The sequence below is a fragment of the Ornithorhynchus anatinus genome, chromosome 18, assembly GCF_004115215.2.
Source record: "Ornithorhynchus anatinus isolate Pmale09 chromosome 18, mOrnAna1.pri.v4, whole genome shotgun sequence".
Classification (NCBI taxonomy): domain Eukaryota; kingdom Metazoa; phylum Chordata; class Mammalia; order Monotremata; family Ornithorhynchidae; genus Ornithorhynchus; species Ornithorhynchus anatinus.
In genome coordinates this window covers 7,051,167-7,079,156 of record NC_041745.1, presented here as the reverse complement: position 1 = coordinate 7,079,156, position 27,990 = coordinate 7,051,167, and the positions used below count along the sequence as shown (strand labels likewise).

Below are 27,990 nucleotides of genomic sequence, written 5' to 3'. Positions count from 1 at the left end.
AAAATGGTCAGCTACAACCCATTGTTTCTTTCTGGCCAACAGGCATCCTGCACTCACCTGGAATCACTGGTGCAGAGACGTGGTGCAACCGTGTCATTCTCAATACTACTGAATAAGTACCTGTGTGTGTACTAGACCCTTGGGGAACACATAAGAAAACAACAGGAATCCTGCCCCCCAAAACCAAACAACCTAGAGGGTCTGCCTGTAGGCAGAAATCAGCAAATATGCTTGGGTTGAGAGTGAGAGAATCCAATACCACAATAGACACAAGTGAATAAACAACAACGCTTGAATCCTGAGGTGGCTGATGAGATCAACCATGGAATGCTTTCTGGAGGAGGTGCATGGTTCTTACTCACTGGAACTGACCTACTTACTAGATGAGTATACTGTTCCTGACCGATTGTTCCAGACCTTTCCTTCAGCCCCACTGCCCTAGTTGTATTTTTTCCCCTCTGGAGTCTTGGAAGAATAGAGGTAAAACATTCCCGCTTGTGTGGATGCTAAATTGCTTTCTAGAGCTTAAATAGTGACTCTTAAGTGCAAATGTTATAACTTGGGACTATGCCCTACTCAGATCATGACAGAGTGACAGTGGGTTTTGCAGGGTTTTTTTTGTTTGCTCTTTTTTTATAATATTTGTTAAGCACTCTCTATGTGACAGGCACTGTTCTAAGTGCTGGGGTAGATGAATCAGAGTACTGTTTAGTGCTTACTGTGTGCAAAGCACTCTACAAAGAGCTTGGGAGAGTACAATATAACAATATAACAGACACAATTAGCTTACAATCTATTGTCTAGATACAAGGAATCAGATTGGACACAGTTTGTGTCTCTAATGTAATCCCCATTTTACAGTTGAGGTAGCTGAGGCACAGAGAAGTTAAGTGACTTGGCCAGGGTCACAAAGCAGACAATCACTAGGCCATGTTATTTCTCTAGTTTTTTTAACCTAATGTTCAGCCTTGAGAAGTTAACGTTCAAACCTTGTGCCAAATCAGTCAGGAGACTGGATCTTTTTCTCCTGGTCCTTAAATCAAAGAATGGTGATTTGTTTTGTGTTTGGTATTGGTATTCTACTTTCTAATGTTAACTGATCTGGTGAAAATTGCAATTTTGCAACAAAAAGGGAGCGATCTCCAGACCATTTCAATACTTCTGAGGATTTTGTTTTCTAGAAATTCAGAAAATTCATATTTATGATACCTCTGACTTTAGTTTTCCTAATTCCACACTAAAGAGTCAATCAATCAATCAGTAGCATTTATTGAGCACTTACTGTGTACAGAGCATTGTACTAACCACTTGAGAGAGTACAACAGAGTTGGTAAACACACTCCCTGCCCACAATAAGCTTTCAGTCTAGAGGTTGAGCTTAGAATCGGGAGGATTAGATAACTCATGAGTGAAAACCACAGAGTGCGTCTAGAAACATCTCATGGTAAACTGGGTTCACTTTATTCTAGAGACATTTACTAGATTGTTGGACAAAAGGTCCTCCTGCTGCTGTTGCACTAACCTGTAGCCTGCCAGGATGTTCATGAGGGTAGATTTTCCGGCTCCAGAAGGACCCATGATTGCAACAAGCTCTCCGCTGCTGAACCGCCCCGAGATTCCTTTCAAGAGGGTCTTGTACCCTGAAAGAAAACAGAAAACCTGGTCTCAACCACCACTGACGCTTGTGTGTTATTTAAAGTACACTGGGTGTGTACATCTCTCTCTCTCACACACACACACACACACACACACACACACACACTCTTTCTCTCACAGCAGATGAATTAGTCCCCAAAATCGCTGCCCCACAGTATGGAGAAGTTATCAACACTGTGGCCAACTTCTGGAACAAAATGGGTAATGCCCATGCAACATGATAGTTCCTGCCAGGAATGAGGGACCCTGATATTTCTTTAAGTGGTTTTCTTTGCCCTTGAATTTCAGTAGCATGGGAGTTGCTTCCAGGGCAATTTTCAGTTCTAAGCATTTATTCTCTCGATTATTAAAAAAACAAAAACAAAAAACAAACAAAACCTCCTCTGGGTTGCTGTGGATAGACATAAACAAGCAATCTTCATTTTGCCAAACAGAAATGGTTTAAAAACTCAGTGAAGAGCAAAACTGGGAGATACCATATTTTAAAAACAAACAGCTGGAAGTTTTTCCACGTCTCCCATCTATATAACACTTAATGGAAAAGGTATTCTTGTTCCTCAAAATGTCAAAGGGGTAGCAAAGCAACCTCTTCACTGGATTTGAAGGGGGGGCGGAGGAGGGGGGCGGGCAGGGAGCCGGACCGACTGTAAGACGGACTGTTTTCCTTCTAATTCCCCCTACCTGCACATCCAGCATTTGCCTTCCCTAGATCCCAGAGAATTTTGGCATGAGAATAGATTGCAACTCCCTACCCTTCTCCAGTCTTCCTAAGAAGACAAAGCCTACTTCTATTTCTCGTTCCAAGCCTAGGTGCAGTGCCACAGATTTCAATCAATTAATAGTATTTATTGAGCTGAGTGCTGTACTAAATATTGCTGTACTAAATACTTGGGAGAGTATAGTACAACTAAGACATGACCCCCTCCTTCAGGGAGTTTACACTCTAGTGGTTTCTAATGGAAGTCCCCAAGAGATGCTCAGAGGAATGAAGAGCACAGGGCAAGGCAGGAACCTGCCCCATTATCCTGCCTCACTACTGAGAGCGAATGTCACTTGGGCAGTGTTGGGGAGAGTTTCTATCCAGAACATCAGGCTGGACCAAAAAGCAACAGGTAAAATAATCACAAAAATAATTTATGGTTAATAAGTACCTAATAGGCTAGCACTCTCTCCCTATCATGAATTGATGGTAGAGGATGGAGTTCTACTTTCTGCCAACTTGTGAGGTCTTTGTGGGCAGGGATTGTGTATACCAACTCAACTGTATTGGACTCTCCCAAGCACTTAGTACAGTGCTCTGTACACTGTAAGTGCTTAATGAATACCATTGCTCAATTGATTGCTTTCATTTCTATTTATCAGAAGGAGTAATTCCTACTGTCTTCATTCTCTCATTGGATGACCTACGATTTTTTTTTAGGGTATTTGAGCACTTACTATGTGCCAGGCACTGTACTAAGTGCTGGGGTAGATGCATGTTAATCAGGTTGGACACAGTCCCTGTTCTACATACAGCTCACCATCTTAATCCCCATTTTAGAGATGAGGTAACTGAAGCAGAGAGAAGTGAAGCGATTTGCTCAGGGTCACATGGCAGACAAGTGGCTAAACGAGGATTAGAACCCAGGTCCTTCTGCCTCGCAGGTCTGTGTTTGACGCATTAGGACACACTGCTTCTCTGACAAGGATGAAAGGTCATAACTGTGCAGTTCTTGACAAAGGATTGGGAATACATAGTTTGCAGTATGCTGCCAACTGGATACATCTATGACATTAAGAAGGGAAAATTAAAGACACCAATTCCAGACCATAGGGATTGGGGCTCATTAAAGGCTTCAAGCCTACTGAGACTTAAATTCAAGGTTACTTCCAAGCAAAAGCTTGCTTTCTAAATAATGTTGAGAGCTGACCTCCAGTTAACTTCCACTTTTAAAACCAAAGCTGCACTGTACTTGGATGGAAAACCCCTAGCTATCACTGGCTAATTGGATTCTCTTCATAATCTGCAATCCTGACTGCAATCCTTTCAACTCAAAATTGGGAGCAGCTCCTTGCCCTCGAGTACCCTGGGGTGAGGTTTGAAAGGCCCGGGTTCCACTAGTTTTTTTTACGGGAATACTGAACAGAACAATTTTGTTAATAATAATAAGAATAATCATATTGATGATAATGGCATTTATTAAGCACTTACTATGTGCTAAATGCTTGTGTAGTTATAAGATGATGAGATTGAACACAGCCCCTGTCTCACAAGGCAGTCAAGATCTCTGAGATAGGGAAATCAGGTGCTTTATCTCCAATTTACAGGTGAGGAAACTGAAGCACAGAGAGGTTAACTGATTTTCCTAGGATCACAAGACAGGCCAGTGAGAGAGCTAGGACCAGTACAGTATTTTTTTAAGGGTTTACTATGTGTCAAGTGCTGTAGAGAAGCAGCATGGCTCAGTGGAAAGAACCCAGGCTTGGGAGTCAGAGGTCATGGGTTCGAATCCAGGCTCTGCCACTTGTCAGCTGTGTGACTGGGGGCAAGTCACTTAACTTCTCTGTGCCTCAGTTACCTCATCTGTAAAATGGGGATTAAGACTGTGAGCCTCATGAGGGACAACCTGATTACCCTATATCTCCCCCAGCGCTTAGAACAGTGCTCTGCACATAGTAAGTGCTTAACAAATACCAACATTATTATTATTACTAGGACCCAGGTCTCCTGACTCCCCACCCCTTGCCCTTTCCACTAGATGATAACATCACAGCAATCAATCAGCCATATTAATTGAGCGCTTCCTATTTGTGGAACACTGTATTAAGCCCTTGGGAAGGTACAATTAACAGAGTTGGTAGACACATCCTCTGTCCACAGCGAGCTCACTATCTAGAGGATGTCAAGCCTTCAAATTTTAGTTGACATTTGTAACCCTGAAAGTAAGAACTACCCTAGTGTTCTAAGATCTTACAGCTGCTTGAGCTCCTATTTCCTCAGCTTTATGAAAACAGTGTTCAAGGAACCCCCAGTAAAACTGCTAGCACATTCAGAGACAACATTAGGGAGAACCTGGACTAAGACGGGGAAATCCTAAATGAAAATTCCCCTCGATCACTGACTCTTTGGGACCATGGTCAATCACAGGACCTCTCTGAACTACTGGGGACCAGCCTGTAGACCTGGGACACTAAAAATCATCAGCACGGTTCTGGTGGAGAGAATTTAAGAAAATTGACTGGAAAATCATCTTGAATTCTTAGAAAAGCATCGTGTGATGTCCACACACTAGTATAAAGTGAGAGATAGGCCTCTGGATTCATCTATACATTTCTCTAAGGTCCCATTATTTAGAGATATAGGCATACACACCCCATATATCAAAAGTTGGAAGAGAGGTGATTTTCTACTTGCATGATTCCAATATGTAAGTCAGATTTGTGTAACTGCTTATTCACCTGCTTATCTTATATATGCTGACCCCGCTCTGCTTGCATCACCATAAACAAACAGGGTTAAGGGTTGCTCCTTAATGAATCTTACTTGATGATTTAAAACAAGCAAAGCCCTCCAAGTACACAGAGTATTAGGTATCCAACTGCTTTCGTTTCAAACTCTCCTTCCAGGGGAAGTTCTTTGGACAAAGAGCATCAGGAAAAGTAGAGGGTGGGTTTTCCTTTCCACCGCTGAAATCTGGAAGGCAGTGGTGGCATACAGACCAATAGGACTTACTGCAACAGAGAAAGGAGAGGCTCTTTTTGAGCAGAACTTCGAGACGATTGGTAGTCCAACAGCATCAGGCACTGCAATCAACTAACATGACAGCACTAAGAAGGATAGTCTTTGAGCCGGCACACTGTGGTCAAGGCAGTGGGTCCCTACTGCTCCCCCCGGGCTCCACACGCTGTCACTCTAATAATAATAACTGTGGTATTTGTTAAATCCTTACTGTGAACCAGGCACTGACTGTACTTAACACTGGGGTGGATAGAAGGAAATCAGGTTGGACACAGTCCCTGTCCTGCATGGGGTTCACAGTCTTAATCTCCATTTTTACAGATGAGGTAACTGAGGTCCAGAGAAGTGAAGTGAAATTCCAAGGCCACAGCAGGCAAGTGGCTGAGTGGGATTAGAATCCATGACCTTCTGACTCCCTGGCCTGACCTCTATCCTGTAGTGTCTTTGAATATGAACGACAACTACACCGACACATGCACATTTCTCCAGTTCTTGCCAGAGGGTAAGCTCCCTGAGGGCAGACATCATGTCTACTAACCCTACTGTACTCTCCCAAGTGCTTGGTACAGTGCTCTGCACAGAGTAAGAGCTCAACAAATACTATACTAAATAAATGCTGAGAAGCAGTGTTGCCCAGTGAAAAGTTGCAAGCCTAGGAGTCAAAGGACCTGGGTTCTAATTTTGACCACCACTTACCTGCTGTGTGACCATGGTTACTCCACCTAACTTCACTGTGCCTCAGTTCCTTTGTCTGCAAAATGGGAGTTAAATACCTGTTCTCCCTCCTTAGACTGTGAGCCCACGTGGGGCTCGATTATCTTATATCTACCCCAGTGTTTAGTATGGTGCTTGGTGCACAGTAACTACTTTAATACCACAATTATTATTCTCCTTCTTACTACTAATTATCCCTCCTATAACAAGGGAGTTTTGCTCTTGGCAAACCCCATGGTCACAGCATACATACTGCCATGCCAAGTGTTTGACACCTAGTAAGTGCTTAACAAATACCATAAAAAGAGGAAACATATTGCCAGTTTGGATGCAATCATCAAGGAGAAATCTATAGAAGCAAAACAAGGTATCAGTAGAGAGTTAAAACATCGGGTCTTTGCATATCCCAATTATCTCCTTGTATTTTTTTTTCCCCAATGCGTAATACAGAGCTATCTATTGAGTAGCACCTCAATAAATCCTATTGCTGGATTCATTTACTGAGCTGTGTTCTGCCCTTCTATTTGGGTGCACTGTAATAATAATTACGGTACTTGTTAAGTGTTTACTATGTACCAAGCACTGATCTAATTGCGGGGGTGGATAAAAGCAAATCAGGTTGGACATACTCCCTGTCCCCCGTGGGGATCACAGTCTCAACCCCCATTTTACAGATGAGGTAACTGAGGCCCAGAGAAGTGAAATGACTTCCCCAAGGTCCCAGAGCAGACATGCGGCGGAGCTGGTATCAGAACCCAGGTCCTTCTGACTCCAGGCCTGTGCTCTACCCCCTAAGTCAAGCTCCTAAATGCCTGGACTGTCGCTAAACCCAGGAAGAAGTTCTACTGCATTGCTGGAAAACCAAACAGGAGCCCCACCCTGAAGGGATGGTCGGCCAGAAAGAGCGGGGATGAAACAGATGGCAAGAGAGCAGATCAGGTACTGGGCAGGGAAGGGAAGTTGTAAGCATTTCCCCAGTGGTTCTTCATATTCTGGAGGAGTATTTTCAAGAGCTTTATTTACAGCTCCTCTTCCACTCCTTTCCTTTCCCACGTAGGAGAAAGACGGGCTGAGAGAAACAGGAGGGAGGGGGGAGAAGGGAAACAAAGACAAGAGAGGAGAAAAGCAAAGGGACTTGCAAGTAGCCCTAGTTACAGCTCTGGCCCGAGATGTGACGGTGCTCAGATTACCTCCTGGTGATTAGAAAGCCACTCCTTCCCTTGACCCCACCTAAAAGCACAAACTCTGAATCAAAAAACTAAAACATGGATTCCCAGCAAGTACCAGTGTCCTCCTCCCTCTCCTATCCCTGCCTTTTCCACTCTAAGAAGTAGTAATAGTATTTATTAAGCACTGTTTGTGCGCGGAGCACTGAATTAAGCACTTGGAAAGAATACAAAGGTGGATATTGGAAACAGACCCTGTACCTCGGGGACGGAGGGTCACAATCTAAAAATATGAAGGGAGTATGAGGATTGGTGACAGATACATAAAGGGAGACTAGAGCACTGGGGCCCCAACATTTTCCCCTGCCCTCCCTTTCAGAGGGGAGTATATGGGTTTGGGGCTGGGCCACCACAGTCAGGACACTATCCACCACGCAACGATGCTTTTACGCAAATGCTCCGGCTAACCGTAGGGACTACAGCCCTCTGCGTATGAAACCACTGCACATTAGTAACAGTAAACTTTAAAAATAAAGCCAAGGGCCCACTTTCAGGCCCCATTTTCAGTGGGGGCAACATGAGCCCCACCACCCTAGTCTTGTTACTTTCATCTGAAACATATAATTGAACCGAAGTCTGCTATGGATTTTCCAGTCTGGAATGGGGCCTGGGAGGCAAGCATTGGATGAACTCCATGTCTCACAGGGTGTAATCATAGGTTAAGAAGGGAGCCCAGAACTGCCCCAATCTGAGTTCTCACCTAGAAACCCCAATGGCTAATTTTGCCCTTGGGAGTAATGTTACAAGAAAGGATAAAAATGGAATTTGTTTGAGACTACGAAATGTCCCTCCTCCCTCAAATCTGACAGATGGGTCCCTTCCCACCTGCACAGCCCTTCTAAAAGATCTCCTCTTTCAGGAGGTCTTCCCTGACTGAACCCCAACTCATCTTATCATCCCACTAGAGCACCTGGGCAGGAACCGTTGATTTAGTCCACTTCTTTCTTTCTTTGTTATGTTTATTTGTTCTACTTGATCCTATCCAAGGTATACTGACTGGGCTGCTGGTCTTAGCAAAAGTACAATATTGAATTGGAGGGCAGGGACCCTATCTTATTCAATGTTCTCCCAAATTACTAGAGAAATGTTTGGCACACATTACATCCTGAAGACTGACTGACATCATTTGGAGAATGACATTATTTTACATGTGTGTGAAATATACATACATACATATAATTTAATGTCATACATGTGTATGTATATATAATCATTCCCGATCTTATTATAATAATAATGGTATTTGTTAATCGCTCAATATGTGCTGAGCACATATATACATATGTATATAAGAGAAACTGCAATTTTAGAAGCCTGCCCTATCTAAGATAGACTATTCTCATTAGATTATATCATTGTCACCTACTGGAACGAGGCCCAGAAAAGTCCTCCAGCAAATCAGGAATAATTTTTCAGGCCAGAAATGCCAAATCTTGCCTTCTGAATTTGGCAACTGTCAAACTTAGGGGAAACACTGTTTCTGTCACAGTTTGAGATTTTTTTGAAACAACGGAGATAAAGGCACCTGCTCCAAAATTACAAGGCCACCAGGTCCAAGCTAGAAGCAGTATATATACACCCAAGGAATTCACTCAAGAGATCATCAGCAAAGAGCAATAGCTTTAGTACCCTATGTCAATTTTTTTTTATTTAAGCATTTATTGTGTGCCAGGCACTGTTCTAAACGCTGGGGTATATATATATATACATACAAACTAATCAGGTTGGACGCAGTCCACGTCCCACTTGGGGCTCACAGTCTTAATTCCCATTCTACAGATGAGGGAACTGAGGCACAGAGAAGTTAAGTGACTTGCCCAAGGTCACACAGCAGACAAGTGGCAGTGCTGGAATTGGAACCCAGATCCTTCTGACTCCCAAGCCCGGTCCAACCCTTAGGCAACACTGCCTCATACTTCTTCTATTGAACCTGCTTAGCATTCAGAGGGGCCCATACTAAAACATTACTGAAATCCCCACCAACACTGGTTCAACTCTAGATCAGAGGCAAGGCTGAGCCACCGGGGCATTGAAATGAAGGCCACCTTAAGACAACAAAAAAACCACACCCCAGCACTCTGTAAACACCACCTACTCTTTTCTCTTTGCAGGGAAATTGAAGAACCACTCTCCTACGAATTACTAAATAAATGTCAGCCCTGATTACCTTTCTCTTCTCAGTTGACTCTCACTTGAAAATCTGGAGATGTTGTTGGACTTCTCACATGAATGCTGATTTTTGCTTTAAAAATCATTCAGTCATACAGCCATCAATGGCTAATAGTACCCGATTAAAATGCTTTTATTCCCCTTGAAATAGCTACGAGTCCATACCTGTTGGTGTTTAAATTTCAGAATTACAGATCTAGTAGAATCCCTAATATCCTAGGGCTAGAGGGGGCTGACTCTGGGCAACTGTATAATTAAACCACTAGGCCAGGTGGTTGCCTAACCTTGTCTCAGAGATCTCAACTACCTCCCTTGGCAGGAAACTGCACTGTGCTACCACACTATTAGACATAAGGTCTTCCTCCTTCCCAACCACAACGTTTCTGGCTTTGATCACGTTTCCTCCATTGGCCCTTGGTGGGGAGGGAGAAGGGCTGGGTGGCACCCTTATAAACCCTCACCTTGGAGAATTTCTAATGCTGTATTTAGTTTCTAGGATTCAGGCACAATTCTGCATGCCCCCCGGCTCAGGCACTGCACTGGGCAAATGGGGTTTTTTTGGTTGGAAGGACTTCTTCCCTACCTCCGGACCATTTATCCAAGCTCCCAGTGGCTGCTGCTGGAGTTCTCCCACTCTGGGAGAGGGATGAGAGCGGAGAGCAGGAGGGGAGAAATCCTCAGGTGCCCTACCAATCCTTGCTCCTTTGTCAGCCCCCAGTGTTCTCTGGCCCTTGCTTTGGGTTGCCTCTGTTCTGCAATTTCCATTAGAGGGCTGGAATGAGGGGGAATAGGATGAAGATCACAAGTGTACGTCCTTCGGTAAAAAATAAAATGCTGGAGTCTTCATGAAATGTGGGGCCGTGAAGGAGATTACGGTGGGGTGCACAATGTATTGCCATTTTTATGATCTTCTAACCTCTGCCCTCAGATTATAAACTCCTCGAAGGCAGGGACATGACCTATTACTCCTACAGAATGTCACCTGAGCACTTATTACCATGCTCAATACACAATAGGAACTGAACAAATGTGATTGATAATGATATGACTTCAAGATGGTCGTTAAGTCACTTTAGTTTTCATTTCTCTAAAGCTTCAGAACACAAATGATTCGGTATTTTTTTTACAGTATGTGTTAAGTACTTACTATGTGTCAGGCACGGTACAAAGCATTGGAATAGATACACTATGTCCATGTCCCCATTGGGGCTCTCAGTCTTAATCCCCATTTTACAGATGAAGTAACAGACACAGGGCAGTGAAGTGACTTGCCCAAGATCACACAGCAGATGAGTGGCAGAGCTGGGATTGGAACCCAGGTCCTTCTGACTTCCAGGCCAGTGCTCTATCCACTAGACCATGCTGCTTCTCAAAGGACCTATTTTCCCATCCCTTCTATCATTCTGGTCTCCCTTCTCTGTTTCTCCCCACATCCTTTGGAGAGGATGTGTTTAACCTGTTTAAGTTAGAGCTGATCTATACATGTTGCACTCCTGTTGCTATGTAACAATATTTTTTTTTAATATCAGCACAGCCTTGAAGACTCATTCAGCTGTTCCTACGGTCCTGAATTTTTTTCTACCACACTTGGGCCTATCGAGCCTTCAAACAATCCCTCAGTCAATCAATGGCATTTACTGAGCACTTACTGTGTGCAGAGCACCCTACTAAGTGCTTGGGAAAGTACAAGTATAGAGTTTACAGTCTAGACGGGGAGGATAAATTAAAATAAATTACAGCTTGGGGAAATGGCAGAGTATAAGGATATATAAGTGCTGTGGGAGTGGATTATTTAAGTGCTTTAAGGGGTGCAGACCCAAGTGTGTAGGTGACTCAAAAGAGGGCAGAGGGTGAAGAAGGTGGGGAAATGAGGGGTTCATCAGGGAGGGCCTCTTGGAAGGGCTTCTCTTACTAGGGTTTTGATGATGGAAATAGTGGTGGGTACTGGGCTTAAATTGTATATTTTTCATCCCTGAACACACTTCCTTGCACTTATCCCTGTTGAGGTTGTGTCCCCTGATGAAATCTTTTAGTCTGGGGGCAGGTGGGTAGGCTAAGGTCCAAGTGCAGCCATAAGAGAGCTGGGGTTCATAGTTGAGCAGCTGTGAATCATGGAGCCTACCAATAGAGTAAACTGTTCCCTTCCTTCTCTACTTTCCCTCCCTCCATCTTGCCTTCCACACAAACAAATTGGGAAAGCTTGAGAGCTAGAAGAATCTGTTCTTCTCTGTTCTTACCAAAGAGTGATATTTGCTTTGCTTTGTTTTTTAACTTTGAGTTAAAATTACTCTACTGTGTCTCAAGAACGCAACAAGGAATCCTGCATTGATGTAAAATAGCTCTGTGGCAACTCCACAAGACACCTTTTTCCATAGTGCATCATTATGTACCCAGATGAGCAGTTAAAGACCTCTGGAGCAGTTACTCACTAAGACAAGAAGATGGATGGCTTTGAACAGAACAGCATCCAGGCAGCCGGCAAGGAAGAGAATGGGCTAAACTGTTTACATTTCCCATTAAGTGCATCACTGTTTGGCTGAGATAAATGAGCTGTCAAAACCCAGCCTACAAAGCCACAGGGTACTAAAAGCAGCAGAATCTCCATCCCTGATAACAAATCATTCATTTTCCCCCTTCCAAGACAACAACCAACCTGTACAGCACTTTACTGACCCACTGGAGACTCACCTCGAAAGAGAAAATGGGGACACGGATTTGGGTGGGGAGGGAGGCAGGAAAGGGCCAATCCTAGACAATGGGAGTGGGCACCATCTTCTGCTGGATACCCCTTCCCTCAACCTTCCCCGTGCACCTCATAATCCACTTATTAGATCACCTTTTTGTGGGGTGCTCGATCCAGCCCCCTGAGAAGTGGCAAATTTAAGTGGGGTTGCAAACGGATCTATGCAAGATTTACTCGGATCTGATCAACAGGTGGGTGTGCAACTATTTAGAGGGCAGGCTTGGTGGTCAGTCCCAACGGTATGGCATTTTGAGATCCCGGTTCCCAAGAGCTGTTAACTCACGCCCTTGGTCTATTCTCTGCCTTTACACTCCAGGAAACCTCCTACCTCCTGAAGGCACACATACACAGCAGTCCAAAATTCCTTTTTCCACTTGACCATTAGGGGCAGATAGGGTCCCAGTTATTCTGGGAGTAATGGCACCTATTGAGTATTAGGCACCACGTGCTTGGACAGATACAGAGGAGCCATGAGACACATTCCCTGGACACATAGCACTTATATTCTAAGAGGAAAAATCCCACCCTAACCCTGCGAGTAAAGCAACGTTATGTATTCATGCCACCTGAAATATGCACCTACCTCAGCAAAAAAATTTGGGGTTATAAATCAATGCCAGAAATGCTGGGAAACTCTACAATTACGACTTACCAGCAAAAACCTAATTTTCAGTCTTCAGTGTACAAAACTGTCTGCCCAAAGGACATCAACCTGCCAGGGGTATTAACTGTTGAGCAGACAATCGAGTGATGTCTGTGTTTGGACAGAGTGTTTCGGTCGAAGCCACGTTGCAATTGATGGGTCCCATTTGAAAAGGGCCAGAATGCAGAATGGATTCCAAAGTGGATTCTGCTAGCGGGCTTGGTTCCCTGCCTGTACAAGGCAAAGGAGAATTGTGTGACAATGCCGAGTTGTGGATACTTGGATTGTGGCTCCTTCACCAAAAATGGCAACATCTTTTCTCAGTTTGAAATGATATATACCTTACTGGCCTCTTGGGGTTCTGACCTTCCCATCACACTGAAAAAAAAAAAAACCCAACCTCCACCTCAAAATGCAAAAACAATTTGAACCACCACCATGATAGCAGGCATCGTAATGTAGCTGTAGAAGGTACTGAGAGCAACTCAGAGGGTTTTAAGGATCTCTAAGTGTTTCACTCCAAGAAGCAGCATCATCCTTTCTACAAAAGAAGGAGAAAAAAAAACAGGGCAGGCATAGGATGCTGTGTTATGTGCCTTATAACAAGCAAAAAGGCCCAGAAACAAGTTCTGAGAGGGTCCAGTCTACTGAAGGCTACTTAAGATGAGAGAGGCACTAAATGCAAGATGGAGAGATGGCAGCAGCTCAGATGAAGTTCAGCAGCACAGCGGCTGGGTGTCTGGGGAAACCTCAAACCAGTCATCTGACTTCTTTGGGGGCTCAGTTTCCTCCCATTGTAAACAAGGGTGATTAATGTCCCACCCTGACCACGAAGCTGTCCCGAGGTTTATCGGTAAGTGCTGTGCCACTGTTTCTGCAAACACTGCACCTGAGTTAGACTGGGCTCATCCTTGCCTTGCCCAAGAACGGGGCCCTGCATCTATTTAACTATCCTGTAGGGATTCTGGAGGAATACTGGGGTGGGAGTGAACTGCACTACACATTTTCTCAATAGCAATTAATTAATCAACCGCTAGCATTTACTGAGTGTTTACTTTGTGCAGACCACTGTATAAGTACTTGAGAGAGTACAGTACAATTCGTAAACATGACCCCTGACTTCAAAAAGCCTGCAGTCTAATGGGGGAGAACAGTCAACAAACTCAAGGATCCCTGGGAATTTAGAACCTTTTCTTTGCACAAACCCCCTTCGCATCTCCCTGTGTTTTAAGCAGTTTTTACAAAGTGGATGAACAAAAGGTTAATTTTCTAGAAGTATTAGAGGGAGAGGGAAAATGAAATGCATGGGTTTTGAGCGAGGCGTGTAAGTAAGAATTGCATGGAACAAGTACTGACTAGCTCTGAAAACAGCAGTCCCCTTTCTTCCTGGCTCTCCGCCTGTCCCACATTTGAAGAAATTCAGTGGCTCCGGTAACATTGCCTTCTTAAATACATCAGATGTTAAACAGTTGGTTCTGATTAGGTGCCTGGATCCTGCCACTTGACTTTAGCTACTTTGGGTTTACTCAGACTGTGAGCCTCTTGTGGCTCCTGATTACCTTGTATCTACCCCAGATTTAAGTAAAGTGCTTGACACGTTGTAGATGCTTAACAAGTACCATTTCTACTGCTTGTTAGCCAGCAGCAGAATAGATGGCAGATTTCACCCCCTGCTCTTTGGCCTGTATCTGTGAAGGTTCTAATGGCTCAAATAAAGATTGGGCGGTAGACTGGATTCGACAGGACTCCTTCTAGCCATGATTTCTCTGCACCTAATCAGAACCAACCATTTAACATCTGATGTATTTAAGAAGAAGGGAATGTTACCCGAGCCACTGAATTTCTTCAAATGCGGGACAGGCAGAAAGCCAGGAAGAAGGGGGGCTGCTGTTTTCAGAGCTAGTCAATACTTGCTCCATGCAATTCTTACCTACATGCCTCGCTCAAAACCCATGCACTTTATTTTCCCTGTCCCTCTAATACTTCCTTCTAGGAAATTAGCCTTTTGTTCATCCACTTTGTAAAAACTGGTTAAAACACAGGGAGACGCAAAGAGGGTTTGTTCAAAGAAAAGGTTCTGAATTCCCACTGTGCAAGAGGATGAAGTAGGTACCGCCCAAGTGACAAAAACCACTTTGCCTTTATCAAGAGGAAGTGTACAAAGTGAAGAAGTTATCATGATATAAGGGGCATGCAGCAAAATCCTGGAGGATATTTTCATCTTGCAACTTCACTTTGGTGAAGTTAGTGAACAACTGATGGGTGAACTGTGGGAGTAGCAATGGGAGTGTGGGGGTGGGAAGTCCAGCCGAAGTTAAGTAACTGTAAGACACTAAGGGAGCAGATTGTAGAATACTGATGAGGCTAGAAAGATGTTTTTGTCCTTCTCTGGCCTCCATGACATCTGAATTAGACATTACATTTCCACTTGACATTGAAACTGACCTATGTTGCTGATTAGGAAAATTTGAAGTAGAGTTGGTGGGCATTTGAAACTCCAGAAAGAGCGTCTTGAATGTGATGTGAACTCCCCATTCAGCAGTCTCCCTTAGGCCTTGGTAATTTAACCACAATGCTCACCTATGGGGTAACTAGCTGTGACAGCCTGCTGGGGAAATAAGACCTCTTACATGTAAGTTTTCCAACTTCAAGGTCTAACAGATAGTGACCTCAACCCATTGGTGGTCCCAGGGGCAGCTGTTAGTGGGACCCTACTCCCATTTTAGCCAGGGGAGAAGTGAGCCCACAAAGCTGGCCTTAGAACACAGTTTCCTCTAGACTGTAAGCTCATTGTGAGCAGAAGATGTGTCTACCAACTCTATTATACTGGACTCTCCCAAGCACCTAGTACACTGCTCTGCACCCAGTATGTGCTCAATAAATATGATTGATCTATCGGAACTACTATTCCATAAACCCCTACTTCACACACAGCAGAAGCCACAGGCAACACCACATTTACCAAGGCATCAAATTCCTGAAAAGGGAAAATCGACTTGAGCCAAATAGACTTCTGGAACTTACTAAGTATATTCCAAAGCTGAACAACACTCCACTCACGGAAAGGTCTCTGAGATCACGAAAATGCCACTGGGTGGGATGAAAGCACTCACAGTGGTTTTTAGACTACTATTCCTATGATGTCTTCTAGAAGAGAATTGTTTGCTTTTGTGTCATTGTGCATCACTGAGAGCCCTGGCAGTGTTCATATAAGTGTGTGAAAATAGCACTGTATAATAATAATAGCCATAATGAGAGCCAGAAGAAGAATAAATGGCCTAGTGTCACCAGCTGAGATAAAAAGCCCAACACAAGCTTCTTTTGGCACAGTACGCCAGAGGGTAATTAATTATGAGGGAAAAGCCACTGGGTGTTGTCATTTTCCTTGATTTTATGGAAGCTGAGGGATAGGAGCTGAGGAGTAACTTTCTAAAACTCAACTGGATGGAGATGAAGAATAATTTACTTAAATGTTTTGTGTTCAAATTCCTGTGTTTATGGGCTCAATACATGTAAAAGGTTTCTTTAGCTAGCTCATGCTTGTGTCCTGCCGTCTTGCCGTCTCTCCTCAGTAGGCCAATCGACAGTATTTATTGAGCAGCTACTGTGTGCAGAGCACTGTAGGCGACATTTGGGGGAATGCTGCCTTTGTACAGTGGAATTAGTAAACACAATCCCTGTCCTCAAAAAACTTACGGGAAAGACCAACATTAGAATATATTACAGGTAGGAGGTAGCAGTAGAGTACAAAGGTGGGTTCATGAGTGCTATCTTACGAGTGTTAAGTGCTAAGTGCTTAACAAATACCAACTCTTTTAATCTGGGGGTGGTAAGTATCCAACTACTTAAATGATGGCAGTTGGTGGGCGCAAGGGGACTGCAGGGCAGGGAAGAAGATTAATCAGGGAAGGTTTCTGGAAGAGATGTGATCTTCAGATTACATCATCTCAAATCTTTTCAAAACCCAACAAACCAACATATGACCCCACAGAATGTACTTATTGGGAATTTGGGAATCACATGTGGAAGTTAGTTTGTATTCCAGGCAGGATGAACTGAGTCTGAACCTACCATACATACAGGTTTACACCAGTTACAAATAGTTAAACTGGCTTCCACAGCAGGTACCTACAGCTTTCCCATTCACAAGGCTGAAATGGAATCTTCAAACATGTTTTGTACCATATTGACGGAAAGGAGTGCTAATCTGCTAGGAATGGAAATTATACCTATCAAAAGGTGGTCTTAGCCACACGACACTGTCATTCCATGTTATTTGCAATATTTCTGAAAGAAGCAGGAAATGGCATTCAGCTGGAGGAATGCAAAGAAAGCAAAGTGGAATGAAAAGTGCACAATACTGCAGGAGGGCTTATGTCATCCAATTTGGGGGAAGGAATTCCATTGTTGCGTAGGTTGATTTGAGATCTCTATGAAAAAGTCCTTCTCTACAAGTTTTCATGAGTGTTGTTTGGCTCTGATTGCAAGGAGCTTAATCTGCACTTTATTGTCCTTAAACCCAGCACCCAGTTGGTGATTCATACACAGTGCTGACAGATGAAGATACTCACATTTTCTGCATAAGTACTCTTTGCTGTGCAAAGAAAGAATACTGTGTACATTAATTTGGGTGCTTATTTACTTGTCACCTTTCTTAAATGCCCACAGTACTTTAAGGGCTTGGGAGATTCTCATCTATCAGTTCAAGATTAAGTTTCTATGGTTTTAGAGCTGCCTTTAGACCAGGCCCCCTGGGCTCCTACATACAGTTGGGAGACTCCTCTCTCTTAGCTCTATTTCTCTGTTTCAAAGTGAATCCAGGCAAATGGTAAAATCTATTATGGAATTTGCTATTGATAAGAAAGGATCTAAGAGAATACAATAACCCAGAGCTAGGAAAGTATTTGTGGCTCTTTCTGTAGGGGAACAACTACAGAAACAAGATATTGCCTTGAAGGAAGAATCTTCTTGGTGTCTGCTTACATTTGAAGTGAGAACTACACTGTAAAACAGTACTGGACTGAAATTTCAACACATCATGCAATGTCACACTGGGTTGCAGTGGTTCTCAAATACCCAGTACCTGCATGCTTTATGAGGACTTTGACATATCCCTAAAAAGGACTGCTGGTCACCAGAAAAGCTTCCTATATATAGTAGATTCCTGGGAAACTGATGTATTGGCCCAATAAGTTCTTTTCAGTTTCTCCAGAAGATGTTGTTTACTTGTAGGTTGTGATTATGTCTCCTGCATCTATTGTATTCTCCCAAGTGCTTAATATAGTGCTCTGCACACAGTAGGTGCTCAATAAAGACCCCTGATATTTACTTTGCTTGACTCATGAGCACCACTTGAGTAAGCGCTCAATAAATGCTATTGAATACTATTGAATGAATGAATGGTTTCAATCTCAGAAACAATGAATGACTTGAGAAATCATCTTGAAAACACTAGAGAAAACTTAAATCCACGGCTGCCCCACCAGAACCATGAAAAGAAGTCTGATGGCATAGCCACTCCTCAATAGGAAGGAAAGCAAAGCAAGGGGCATTTTGCTATATGACTCTGTGGTGACATCATGTTCTTTCTGGAGGAGTAGCAGAAATGGGATTGCAGTGGGAACAGGGCTGGGGTGACTAGTTGAGTGGATGTACAACCCATCTTGCACAAAGGCTACACCCAAAGAAAACCTGAACCCAGCTGTGATAATCTGAGAAGTTGAGACTTGGCCGTGTTTACTATCCTCGGCTGGAAGGCATAAGTGTCCAATGCGCTTGAAGGACTCCTGGTCAAACTCTGTCTTCTCAGACATGCTGGTGTATAGATCCAACACCATTATCAACGGGTCCTTATAACACAAAGTAGGGAGTCCTTGGATAAGCCCCAGAGATTCAGGGTGCTTATCTAACAAAGGACGAGCCAACGGAAAATTGGTTGGCAAAAGGTCTCAAAAGTCCAATCGATTCAAATCTCTGGTCCACAGAGCTGAAGGACAGAACCAGCAAGCCTTAAAGGAAGAGTAAAACTGCACTGAGTTCCCTTCACCCTTAATAAAGGTGAGATAGAAGGAGAGGGGGAAAAAAAGAGTGAGAAGGCAAGAGAAAATGAGAGTCTGTCTGGAAAGTATGTTCATGTGTTTGCTCAAGCCCTTTGCAATCACGCCCCAACCCCCGGCCAAAAAAAGGCTCTGGGAATTCCTCCCTAAGAATGGCCACGGTGAAAGCACTCTAAACCTAACTGTTTTGTAGAGAAACATATGAAAAAAATTAACTTTCTAACCCTAGAAGCTTTTTTATCTTTTTACTCCTTCTAAAGACTCCACCTAAGAGACAAAAGCGAAAACCTACCCAACACAGAAAAACCCACATGTTCCTAGAAAAAAATGGCAGAGAAGAATCAAAACTATAGTGCAGACTCTAAAATAAAAATGAAAATCACTTCACATGCCAGCTAAGCAGAAGGCATTTTCCTAACACTGTGAAATTTTTACACTTCTAAAAGTATAAACAGTATTATTCATGAGCTTCTAAAACATAGAATATTTTTAAGCCACTTAATTAAAAAATATCTCAATCCATCCAACTATTAGAGTTTCCATATGTTAGTTATTAAAACTGTTCTAGTAAGGGATAAATGTCTTTGGGGTAGGTATAAGATAATCAGGTTAGATAGTCTTTGTTCCACATGGGCCTCAGAGACTTAATCCCCAATTTACAGATGAAGTAACTGAGGCACAGAGAAGTTAAGTGACTTGTCCAAGGTCACACAGCAACTGAGGGGCAGAGCTGGAATTGGATCTGACTCCCAAGCCTGTGTTCTATCCACAGTGATTACTGTGTGCAGAGCACTGTACTAACTACTTGGAAGAGGACAATACAACACAGTTGGTAGACACATTCTTTGTCCACAATGAGTTTAGAAAAACAGGCATTTAATCCCAAATCACAGATGAGGAAATTGAGGCCCAGGTCCAGAAAAGTTAAGTGACTTACCCAGGTCACAAAGCAGGCAGGTAGCCAGTGGCATAGCCACCTCTCAATAGGAAGGAAAGCAAAGCTGAATCCCAGACCCATGCTCTTTCCACTAGGCAACACTGCCTCTCTACTCATTGTGGGCAGGAAATGTGTCTGTTTACTGTTACACTGTACTCTTCTAGGCACTTAGTGCAGTGTTCTGCACACACTAAGTGCTCAATAAATACAATTGACTGACTTTTTGATCCAAAACATCAACTTCTCTGAGGCTACCAGGACCCAAAAAACAGAACCATTTGCTGCCACCTCTGTCTTGCCCCAGTGCTGCTGACCACAGAACCCAAAATTCAAAGGGACAAAGAAGGTTTTTTTGTTTAAAAAAAAAGTATTTGTTATGTGCTACGTGGCAGGCACTGTACAAATCAATGGGGTAGATGGAAGCTAATCAAGTTGGACATAGTTCCTGACCCACATCAGGCTCACAATCTGAATCCCCATTTTACCAGTGAAATAACTGAGGCACAAAGAAATGAAGTGACTTGTTCAAGGCCAAACAGCAGACATGTGGCGGAGCCAGGATTAGAACTCAGGTCCTTCTAACTCCCAGGCCTGTGCTCTAACCAATAGACCTCACTATCTGTCTATGCTCTTGCAGCCCATGGTCCTGGTGCAGTATAGGAGAGGGCAGAGTTTATAGCTTGGATATCATCTCCTCCCACCACAGCCTCTAAACCCTCATGCCAAAATTCCTGTCTGATCAAGGGACTCTGTTCTCCCAGATAACGGCATTGGCAACTGAACTCTCTCCATTTCATTTTTATAACTGGAGGAAGGTCAATGCTCTTTTCCAAAGACAGAGAGACAACACTCTCTATGCTCTAGGTAAGATGGCTGATAAAAGTATCCCCATTAACCTGATAAAGTGTGAGTGGAGACTAGAGTGTCCAACACAGAAGGGATTTTTTTTCATGGTGGAAAAATGGGGTTCCACTATCTGTCTTTCAAAAGACAATCAAAAGAGCACATCTATTCCAAATATGTTATTATTGCAACAAGTCCCTGGATCATTGTAGTCATTTCCTGTCTAAGAAGAATAATTTAATTTGTTTGGATATGAAAGATACTATTGGATTTCAAACCAGTGTTCTACTCTCAAAGTCAATTTTAGTAACAAAGCAACAGGGTTTCACATCTATGTTCTTGGTAAAGCGATTTAATCAAACAACATACTCAATACCATTATAACCCAAACCTCCCCATTTTTTCTAACTGCATCTTAATCTTTCTCTTGCCTTTTGCATCGTATTTGTATTTCTAGTCCTCCACTATTCTGTTGTTCCTTTGGTCTCTATCTCCTTTCCTAGTACCCACAGTTCAGCCATAGCCCGCATTTTCAATACACGTTTTAGCTAGAAAGTAATTAGAGAATTAGGGAATGTTCCTTTGACATCGTGAGCCTGTTTGAGGTCAGTGTGCTGTATTATGGAGAAGATGGCACAGGCATGGTGCCTTAAAATGGCAGGAGTTCTATAGCACAATCTTTCCTGAATGTGAGGTTCTGCAAGAACATGACCCTCACGTTACTGGAGAGGTAGGCCTGGTCTTCTCACCACTCTCTTTGGCCTCTCTGCCTTCTCTTAAGTGCTCCTTCACCAGCCCAAAATTATCCCTGCCATCACAAACCTACTGGAGTTCAGCCTCATCTTCAACTGAACACAAAACCATAAGTCACATATGCAGAAGTCACAAGAGTCATTGCCGTGTCTGGGAGAAAGGAGAGTCGGCTAAGTGTTCCTGAGAGCCAGGGTCTGCTTACATACCCCAACCAGAAGTGAATGCTGAAGTTTCCCAAATCAACTGCACCTGTTTTTGCTTACTCCAGCCACAGAAAGGAGTGATGGAAAACAGGGTTCATTTAACAAAAACATCTTTATCCCACAGGTATAAAATTACTGTGTTTGTGCTCCCCAAAATGTATTGAAAAATAGCAAAAATCTGTTCAGGTAGCTTTGGATAGTTTCCAGGACTCAAACTGTGCTCTTACTTCTCCAATTTTCTCTCTCTTACTCCATATTTACATAAATGAAATGTCTCAAAAGACATTTGGGTGCAGAGCAAACCATCCAGATTCCCCTCCAAAACATACTGGAATAGAATGTTAATTGCCATGTTTAGCAAGTGTGTTGTAGGTAAGAGGGGACCACATCTACTATGCATAAAGCTAGAATTTCTACAATGGCGTTAAAATAAGCAGCTTTCTCATCTTTGTCAACCTGGCAACAGCATCAGGGTGCCTACTGAGACTAAACCAACTTCTGGGTCTCCATCCATTTGTAAGAGCCTCTGCTGACCCACATTCACTATTATGGATTAGTGCTTTGGATTGGCTGATAATGATATGCTCGAAAGCTTTGATTCTCACCTCCTGTTCTGAGGAAGAACAGTACTGTACTTTAGAGAACCTGTTACTCCCAGAGGGAATTCCACCCTTCAGATGTTTTTGCCTAATTACCCCTAAACAGAGGGTGGGTAAGAAAGAATAGATTTTTTTTTTTAGCCAGTTTAAGGGAAACAAAATAATTTTAATTTGAAAATGACTAAAGAATCAGCCACTCAGTCTCTGTGAGTACTAAGTATATAGTCACAAATTTAACAAAAAGACAAATGAGGCCCTTTCAAAATCATCATCATCAATGGTATTTGTTGAGCACTTAATGTGGGCAGAGCACTATTCTCACCTCTTGGGAGAATAAGATACAACAGAGTTGGCAGTCACATTCCCTGACAACAGTGAGCTTACAGTCTAGGGAACTTGCTTACACACGGATGAGGCCCTGGGAGAACCCTAATGGAGACCACTGTTTTAGTTCCTGGCAATACAGGTCCAAAACTACAATCTGATCAGTGACTAAGAAACAAGGGATAATTACCTATCTAAACCTTGGCCTATTTTGAGTTTCCATACCATTTTAAGACTAGTGTTTTCTACACAGCAAGTTACGGAGTGATGGGATTGTAATATTCTTGGAAAGCAAACTCTTGAGGGGAAAAACTTTGCTGTTTTTTTATGAACAGTGACTTCTACACTTCATTACATTGTTATTCTGTAAACCTGGGAGCACAAACTTTCATTCAATAATAACAATTATAATCTATATTAAGCTCCTATTGTGTGCCAAGCACTGTAATAAGCACTGGCACTGATAAGTAGATCAGACCCAGTCCCCGTCCCACATGGAGCTCACGGCCTAAGAGTGGGATTCACGATTAGATTTTGGTCATTTCCATTTTCATTTATTTTCCCACATCTTGTTCGAGGTCAAGGTTGTTTCTTTGATTTTTTTTATAGAAAAAAACAGTAAATAATATATTTTTAGACTGCAAATTCATTAAGTAAGAAGTGAATCGAATCATCTTCAACTATCAGTGGTATAGCCTGAAGACCTCCTTTTTGCCCAGCACTGGGGTAGGTGCTGCGGTCTAAATGAAGTGCTGCAGAACCCCTTGTTTGTGTTCAACAACTGATGAGGATAAGAGTAATTCTGATTCAGATTTTGGCAATCTTCATGACAAATACTCACAGGTATGGAAACCAGTAGCTGACGCTTGCATGTGAATCACCTTTATGATATTTAATTCAGAAGATGAAGAGAAGTTAAATGCACAATGGAGAAACCTGACACATTCCCACTAAAAACAATAAAAATGAAATGTTTTCATTATTCCATTTATTGGCTTCTTTGATGTTTGAACTGTGAAATCTTCCCTGCCAGCCTAACCCTCCAAACTTCTGAAATCTACCAACTCTGTTATAGTCTACTCTCCAAAGTGCTTAGCATAGTGCACTGCACACAGAAAGTACTCAAAAAGTCTGGTTAATTGACTGATTAAAATAAAAGGACTTTCGGTTTCTCTGACTGCTACTGTATTTTACCTGCCATTTCATTCCCTCCCTCCAAAGCCCGGCCCACACACATCGCTGTGGAGAGGGAATGAAACAGTCACAGAAGCAGGGGAAATGCCTGCTGGGGCTGCGCCATCAGTGGTGAAGGAGTCTGACCAAAGATCCACCTAGAGCATCTGGCCTGTGAACAGGCCCAGCTGGCAGACTTGGGCAGCAAAGCCTGCAGCGGATACCAAGGCGTCTCTCCTGCCAACTGCCCGCTCATCTGTGGCACTCTGGAATGGTGTCGGCACAATGTTGTTGTCACTTTAGCTCTGAAGGGTGGTAAGGGTAAAATTATTGTGTGCACTGAACTGTGAGCTGCACCTCTACCAGCCTACTCGTTTGGGGTACCCGCCGCCCCAACCAGGATCATGACTGACAGGGCTGAGAGAGTGTCAGTGGCCCCAGAAAAACCTCTATCACTACAGTCACCGCCCCCTCCTCGGTCCCGAAGTCTGAGTGACCGGACCGAGGCTTGACCGTCATTTATGTCGGGAAGCCTCAGCATTTAAGAAAATCGTCAGGCCTCAGGGATCTCCCAAACCCGGCACAGCAATCAAGAGAGACGAGAAGAAAAGCATCAAAGGGGCAAACTCCAGGCCACCGCCGCACTTCAATAAGATGCTATTTAGGGCTTAGCAGAGGAATGGCCATGTGGTCAAATTGACCTTTCCTCCTAGACCTTTACCACTGTGCCAGTGAGACCATCACCTCATCACCGACACCAAGCTTGGCTCTGGGCCCGCTACCTCCCTCTGATGCCCTGGGCTGCCCGGGAGCTGAGACCGACGAACGTTCTTAAGAACAAAGTATGAGGAAAGAGAGGAACTGCAGTAGGCTCCCTGTGGTGTGAAGAAAACTCTTTCCATCAGCATATTTCTGCCAGATGGATGAAAAAGCCCCGCTAAGAACCAACTGTACAGGATTCCTGACACTCTTGCTCAGCCTGAAAGCAGCTTTCACTTTTGAAGTTAAAAGTCAGAAGTGTAAGACACATGGCTGCAAAATGCTCAGCCTCATATGACTTACTCCCTTTTGTCTAGGGTAAAATGATGCTACCATGCTATTAGTCTTAAGACAAGGGCTACCAACTTCTCCCAGTATGCTATTTGGGAATTTTTTTCCACTAGATTGTGAGCTCCTTGAAAGCAGGGATCAGAACTACTAGTCAGACTAGTAGTTCTTACTGTACTCTCCTCTGTTTTCAGCATGGTGTTTTGCCCAAAATAGGTGCTCAACAAATCTTCCGACTTTTTCAAACCTTATAGCAATGTCCAAGATATGAGACTGGGTGATCCAACCAATGTAAATGCAGGTGGAGAAGGATTCATATGTGGAGTTTTTTCATTGGTTTTCTCAGCTCAACAAGGCGAGTGGATTATGAGGACTCAATAGTTTACACTGTATTTAGTTCAGGAAAAGAGCATCATAACATATACATCCCCCTTTTGGAAAACAGACTCTGTTTCATCCAGGCCTGGAGGAAGGAAGAAGAGAGTGGGGTACATAACCCAGGACCCAATCTGTGTGCCCTAGTGGAAAGAACCGAAGCCTGGGAGTCAGGGGACTCAAATTCTAATCCTGGCTCCGCCACTTACCTGCCGTGTGACCTTGGGCCAATCACTTTACTTCTCTGTCCTTCAATTTCCTCACCTGCAAAATGGAAATTGATTACCTGCTCTCTATCCCCCTGACACTGTGATCTCCACGGGAGCTCAGAACCGTGGCTGATCTGACTGCACCTACCCCAGTGCTTAGTACATACTAAATGCCTCACAAATATCACAATTACTATTATTATTATCTGGTCTGTTGGTATTAGTCAAGTGGGAAGTTTCCCCATAACATAAACAATAGTGCTTTGTACCTAAGGCCTGACTTTTCAAGTAAGGAGTCGCAGTCCGAATAGCCTTCATCTATCTGACTTAAAGTAACCTGGTCGACACAATGGCTCCATCACCTGACAAACCCAGTCTCTGACGTATAGGAGTTGAAGGGCCTCGCCCAAGGCATTACAGCCGGTCACCTGTGGGGCTAGGAACCTCACTCCTCCCCTGTGGGTGATATCTACTAGCCCACAGCTACCACCTCTCCCTACCAGCCGGGCCTGTTGAAACATTTCCATCCACCTGTCACAAGGAATCTGTGTCCCATTCGTAACTCTCATGCCTCAGGACTCTTGGTTAATTTAGAACATTCCTCTATTGAAGGGAGGCACTTGTAAGAAGGGTGTTGACCGCCACACTTTTGAACAATTGTTATAAGCCTGTGTGAACTGATTTAACGACATATTTATCAGGGCCATTTAAACAGTAGTTCCCTGACCCAACCGGAGCTGGTATGTCAGTGGAATGACTTCAAGAATGGCAGCCCCAATTCTCTGTATCCCTGCCATGTTCCTTTCACCCATATAGCTGTTTTTACTGAGGAAACCTCACTGTGGTCTGACTGTGGAGTTGTTGGTTCGGCCTCAGCTTCGACTCCTCAGCTTTCATGGCTCTAACAGAGCTGTCCCTCCCATTCCTCCTCAGATTTAAACTGGAACTTGGTCTCGGCCCCGTTGGCTCCCGATTCCCTTAAAGAAATGTTCATTTCTCCTTTCCTTATTAGGGGACTTTCCAGTGTTCTGCGGTGGGGCAGGATACCAGGCTGCTGCCCTGCAGGGGCCGGCATCGAGAAGCAGCATGGCATAGTGGATAAAGGGCAGGCCTGGGAGTCGGAAGGTCATGGGTTCTTAATCCCAGCTCCACCACTTGCCTGCTGTGTGACCTTGGGCACGTCACTTAACTTCTCTGTGCCTCAGTTACCTCATCTGTAAAATGGGGATCGAGACTGAAAGCCCAAATTGGGACAGGGACTGTGTCCAACCCAATTTGCTTGTATCCAGCCCAGTGCTTAATACAGGGCCTGGCACTAGTAAGACTTTAACAAATACCATTATTATTATTATTATTTAAAATCAGCCTTCCCCAGAGTAGGAGCTTAAGATGATGATTTTTTAAAATGGGCTTCACCCTCCCTTTCCCCCTCCCCGACTTTAAGGAAGACTTTTAGTTACGTACTAGTTCACCTCAAGGCACAGACAGCATTGTGCAGGTGCAGTATTTTAAAACTACGACAACTACCATTTCCTAAACACTGGGCCTGACACCAGTCCCCTTTCTCTCATTTTTATTTCCTGAGGGACAGGGATTGTGTCAAATTCCCACCTGCATATTCATTCCCAGTTCTTAGTACAGTGCTCTCTGCACACCGTAAGTGCTTAATAAACACTATTTAAGAAAAAACCAACTAACCTCCCACCTTTAAACAATGGACATAGCTTTGCAATTATTCCTTCCCTGATTCTTGAGAAATTTTCTCTGATATTTTCCCTAGGATCCCTGGAGTTCCTGTGGGACACTGAGGTTTGGCTGTGGTAAAGGTGCTAAAGAAAGGGGCTGGAAAGGGGCATAATTGGATAGATCAATGGAGTGGAGCAGACAGGGCCATGACAGTGAGGCAGCAATAGATTTTGCCCAGCTCAGGGGTACTGATCCCAGTTTAGGGAATGAAAGGTTGCCTGAAAATATCAGAGGATCAACTGTGATCCCGTGAGTCTCTAAATGAGGATGCTGCTGACTTTGTGGTTCCAGCTTTGCTGGGTTTCCTGGGAACTGCTGATCTTTTGTTAGGCACCCGCAAACCAATGCACGGAATGTGTAACAGCTTGGAATGATTGCTAAATGCAGAGGTAACTCCAGGTCATGGATTCTCAAACTCTCTGATCCCATGACATCAGCATTCACTCCTGCCCCAATATCACCACTCCGCATGAAGAAAAAGTAAGTCAGGGTTGACAAGGGAAGAAGGAGGCTTACATCAGTGAGGCTCACTGGGAGGGAAATGAACTACAATGGGGTATGATGAGGGATGGTGTGAAAAATGGAGGACCAGGAACTCTGAAATGGCTAAGGGAAAAAGGGGAGAAATGCCCTCCCCTAATGGGGTAGGCAGGCGAGGGCCGTGGGAAGAGTGCTGCCAAGAGAGGAGTTGGGGGAGGAGGGGAAACAGAGGGACCACATGCTGCCATAAACAAAACAGCTGCTTGGCGATCTGCAGCTTGGGCCTTCAACCCCTACTCAGAATTTCTCTGAATTTTCAGTTTGAAAAATCATCCTTTCGGTTGAAAATGGAGATTTCTATTTTCTAAGGAAGCCT

The 27,990-nt window shown here is 43.7% G+C and overlaps 1 protein-coding gene across 6 annotated transcripts in view; it reads right to left on the bottom strand.

Annotated features, from left to right (window-relative positions):
• Window positions 1-27,990, bottom strand: part of ABCG1 (ATP binding cassette subfamily G member 1) — a 171,838-nt gene that overhangs the window by 25,305 nt on the left and 118,543 nt on the right. For all 6 annotated transcript variants that reach the window (XM_029083363.2, XM_029083366.2, XM_029083368.2 and 3 more), the window contains one exon: window positions 1,523-1,640. In XM_029083363.2, the coding sequence (XP_028939196.1) occupies window positions 1,523-1,640 (118 nt within the window). The remainder of the gene's footprint in view (window positions 1-1,522; window positions 1,641-27,990) is intronic.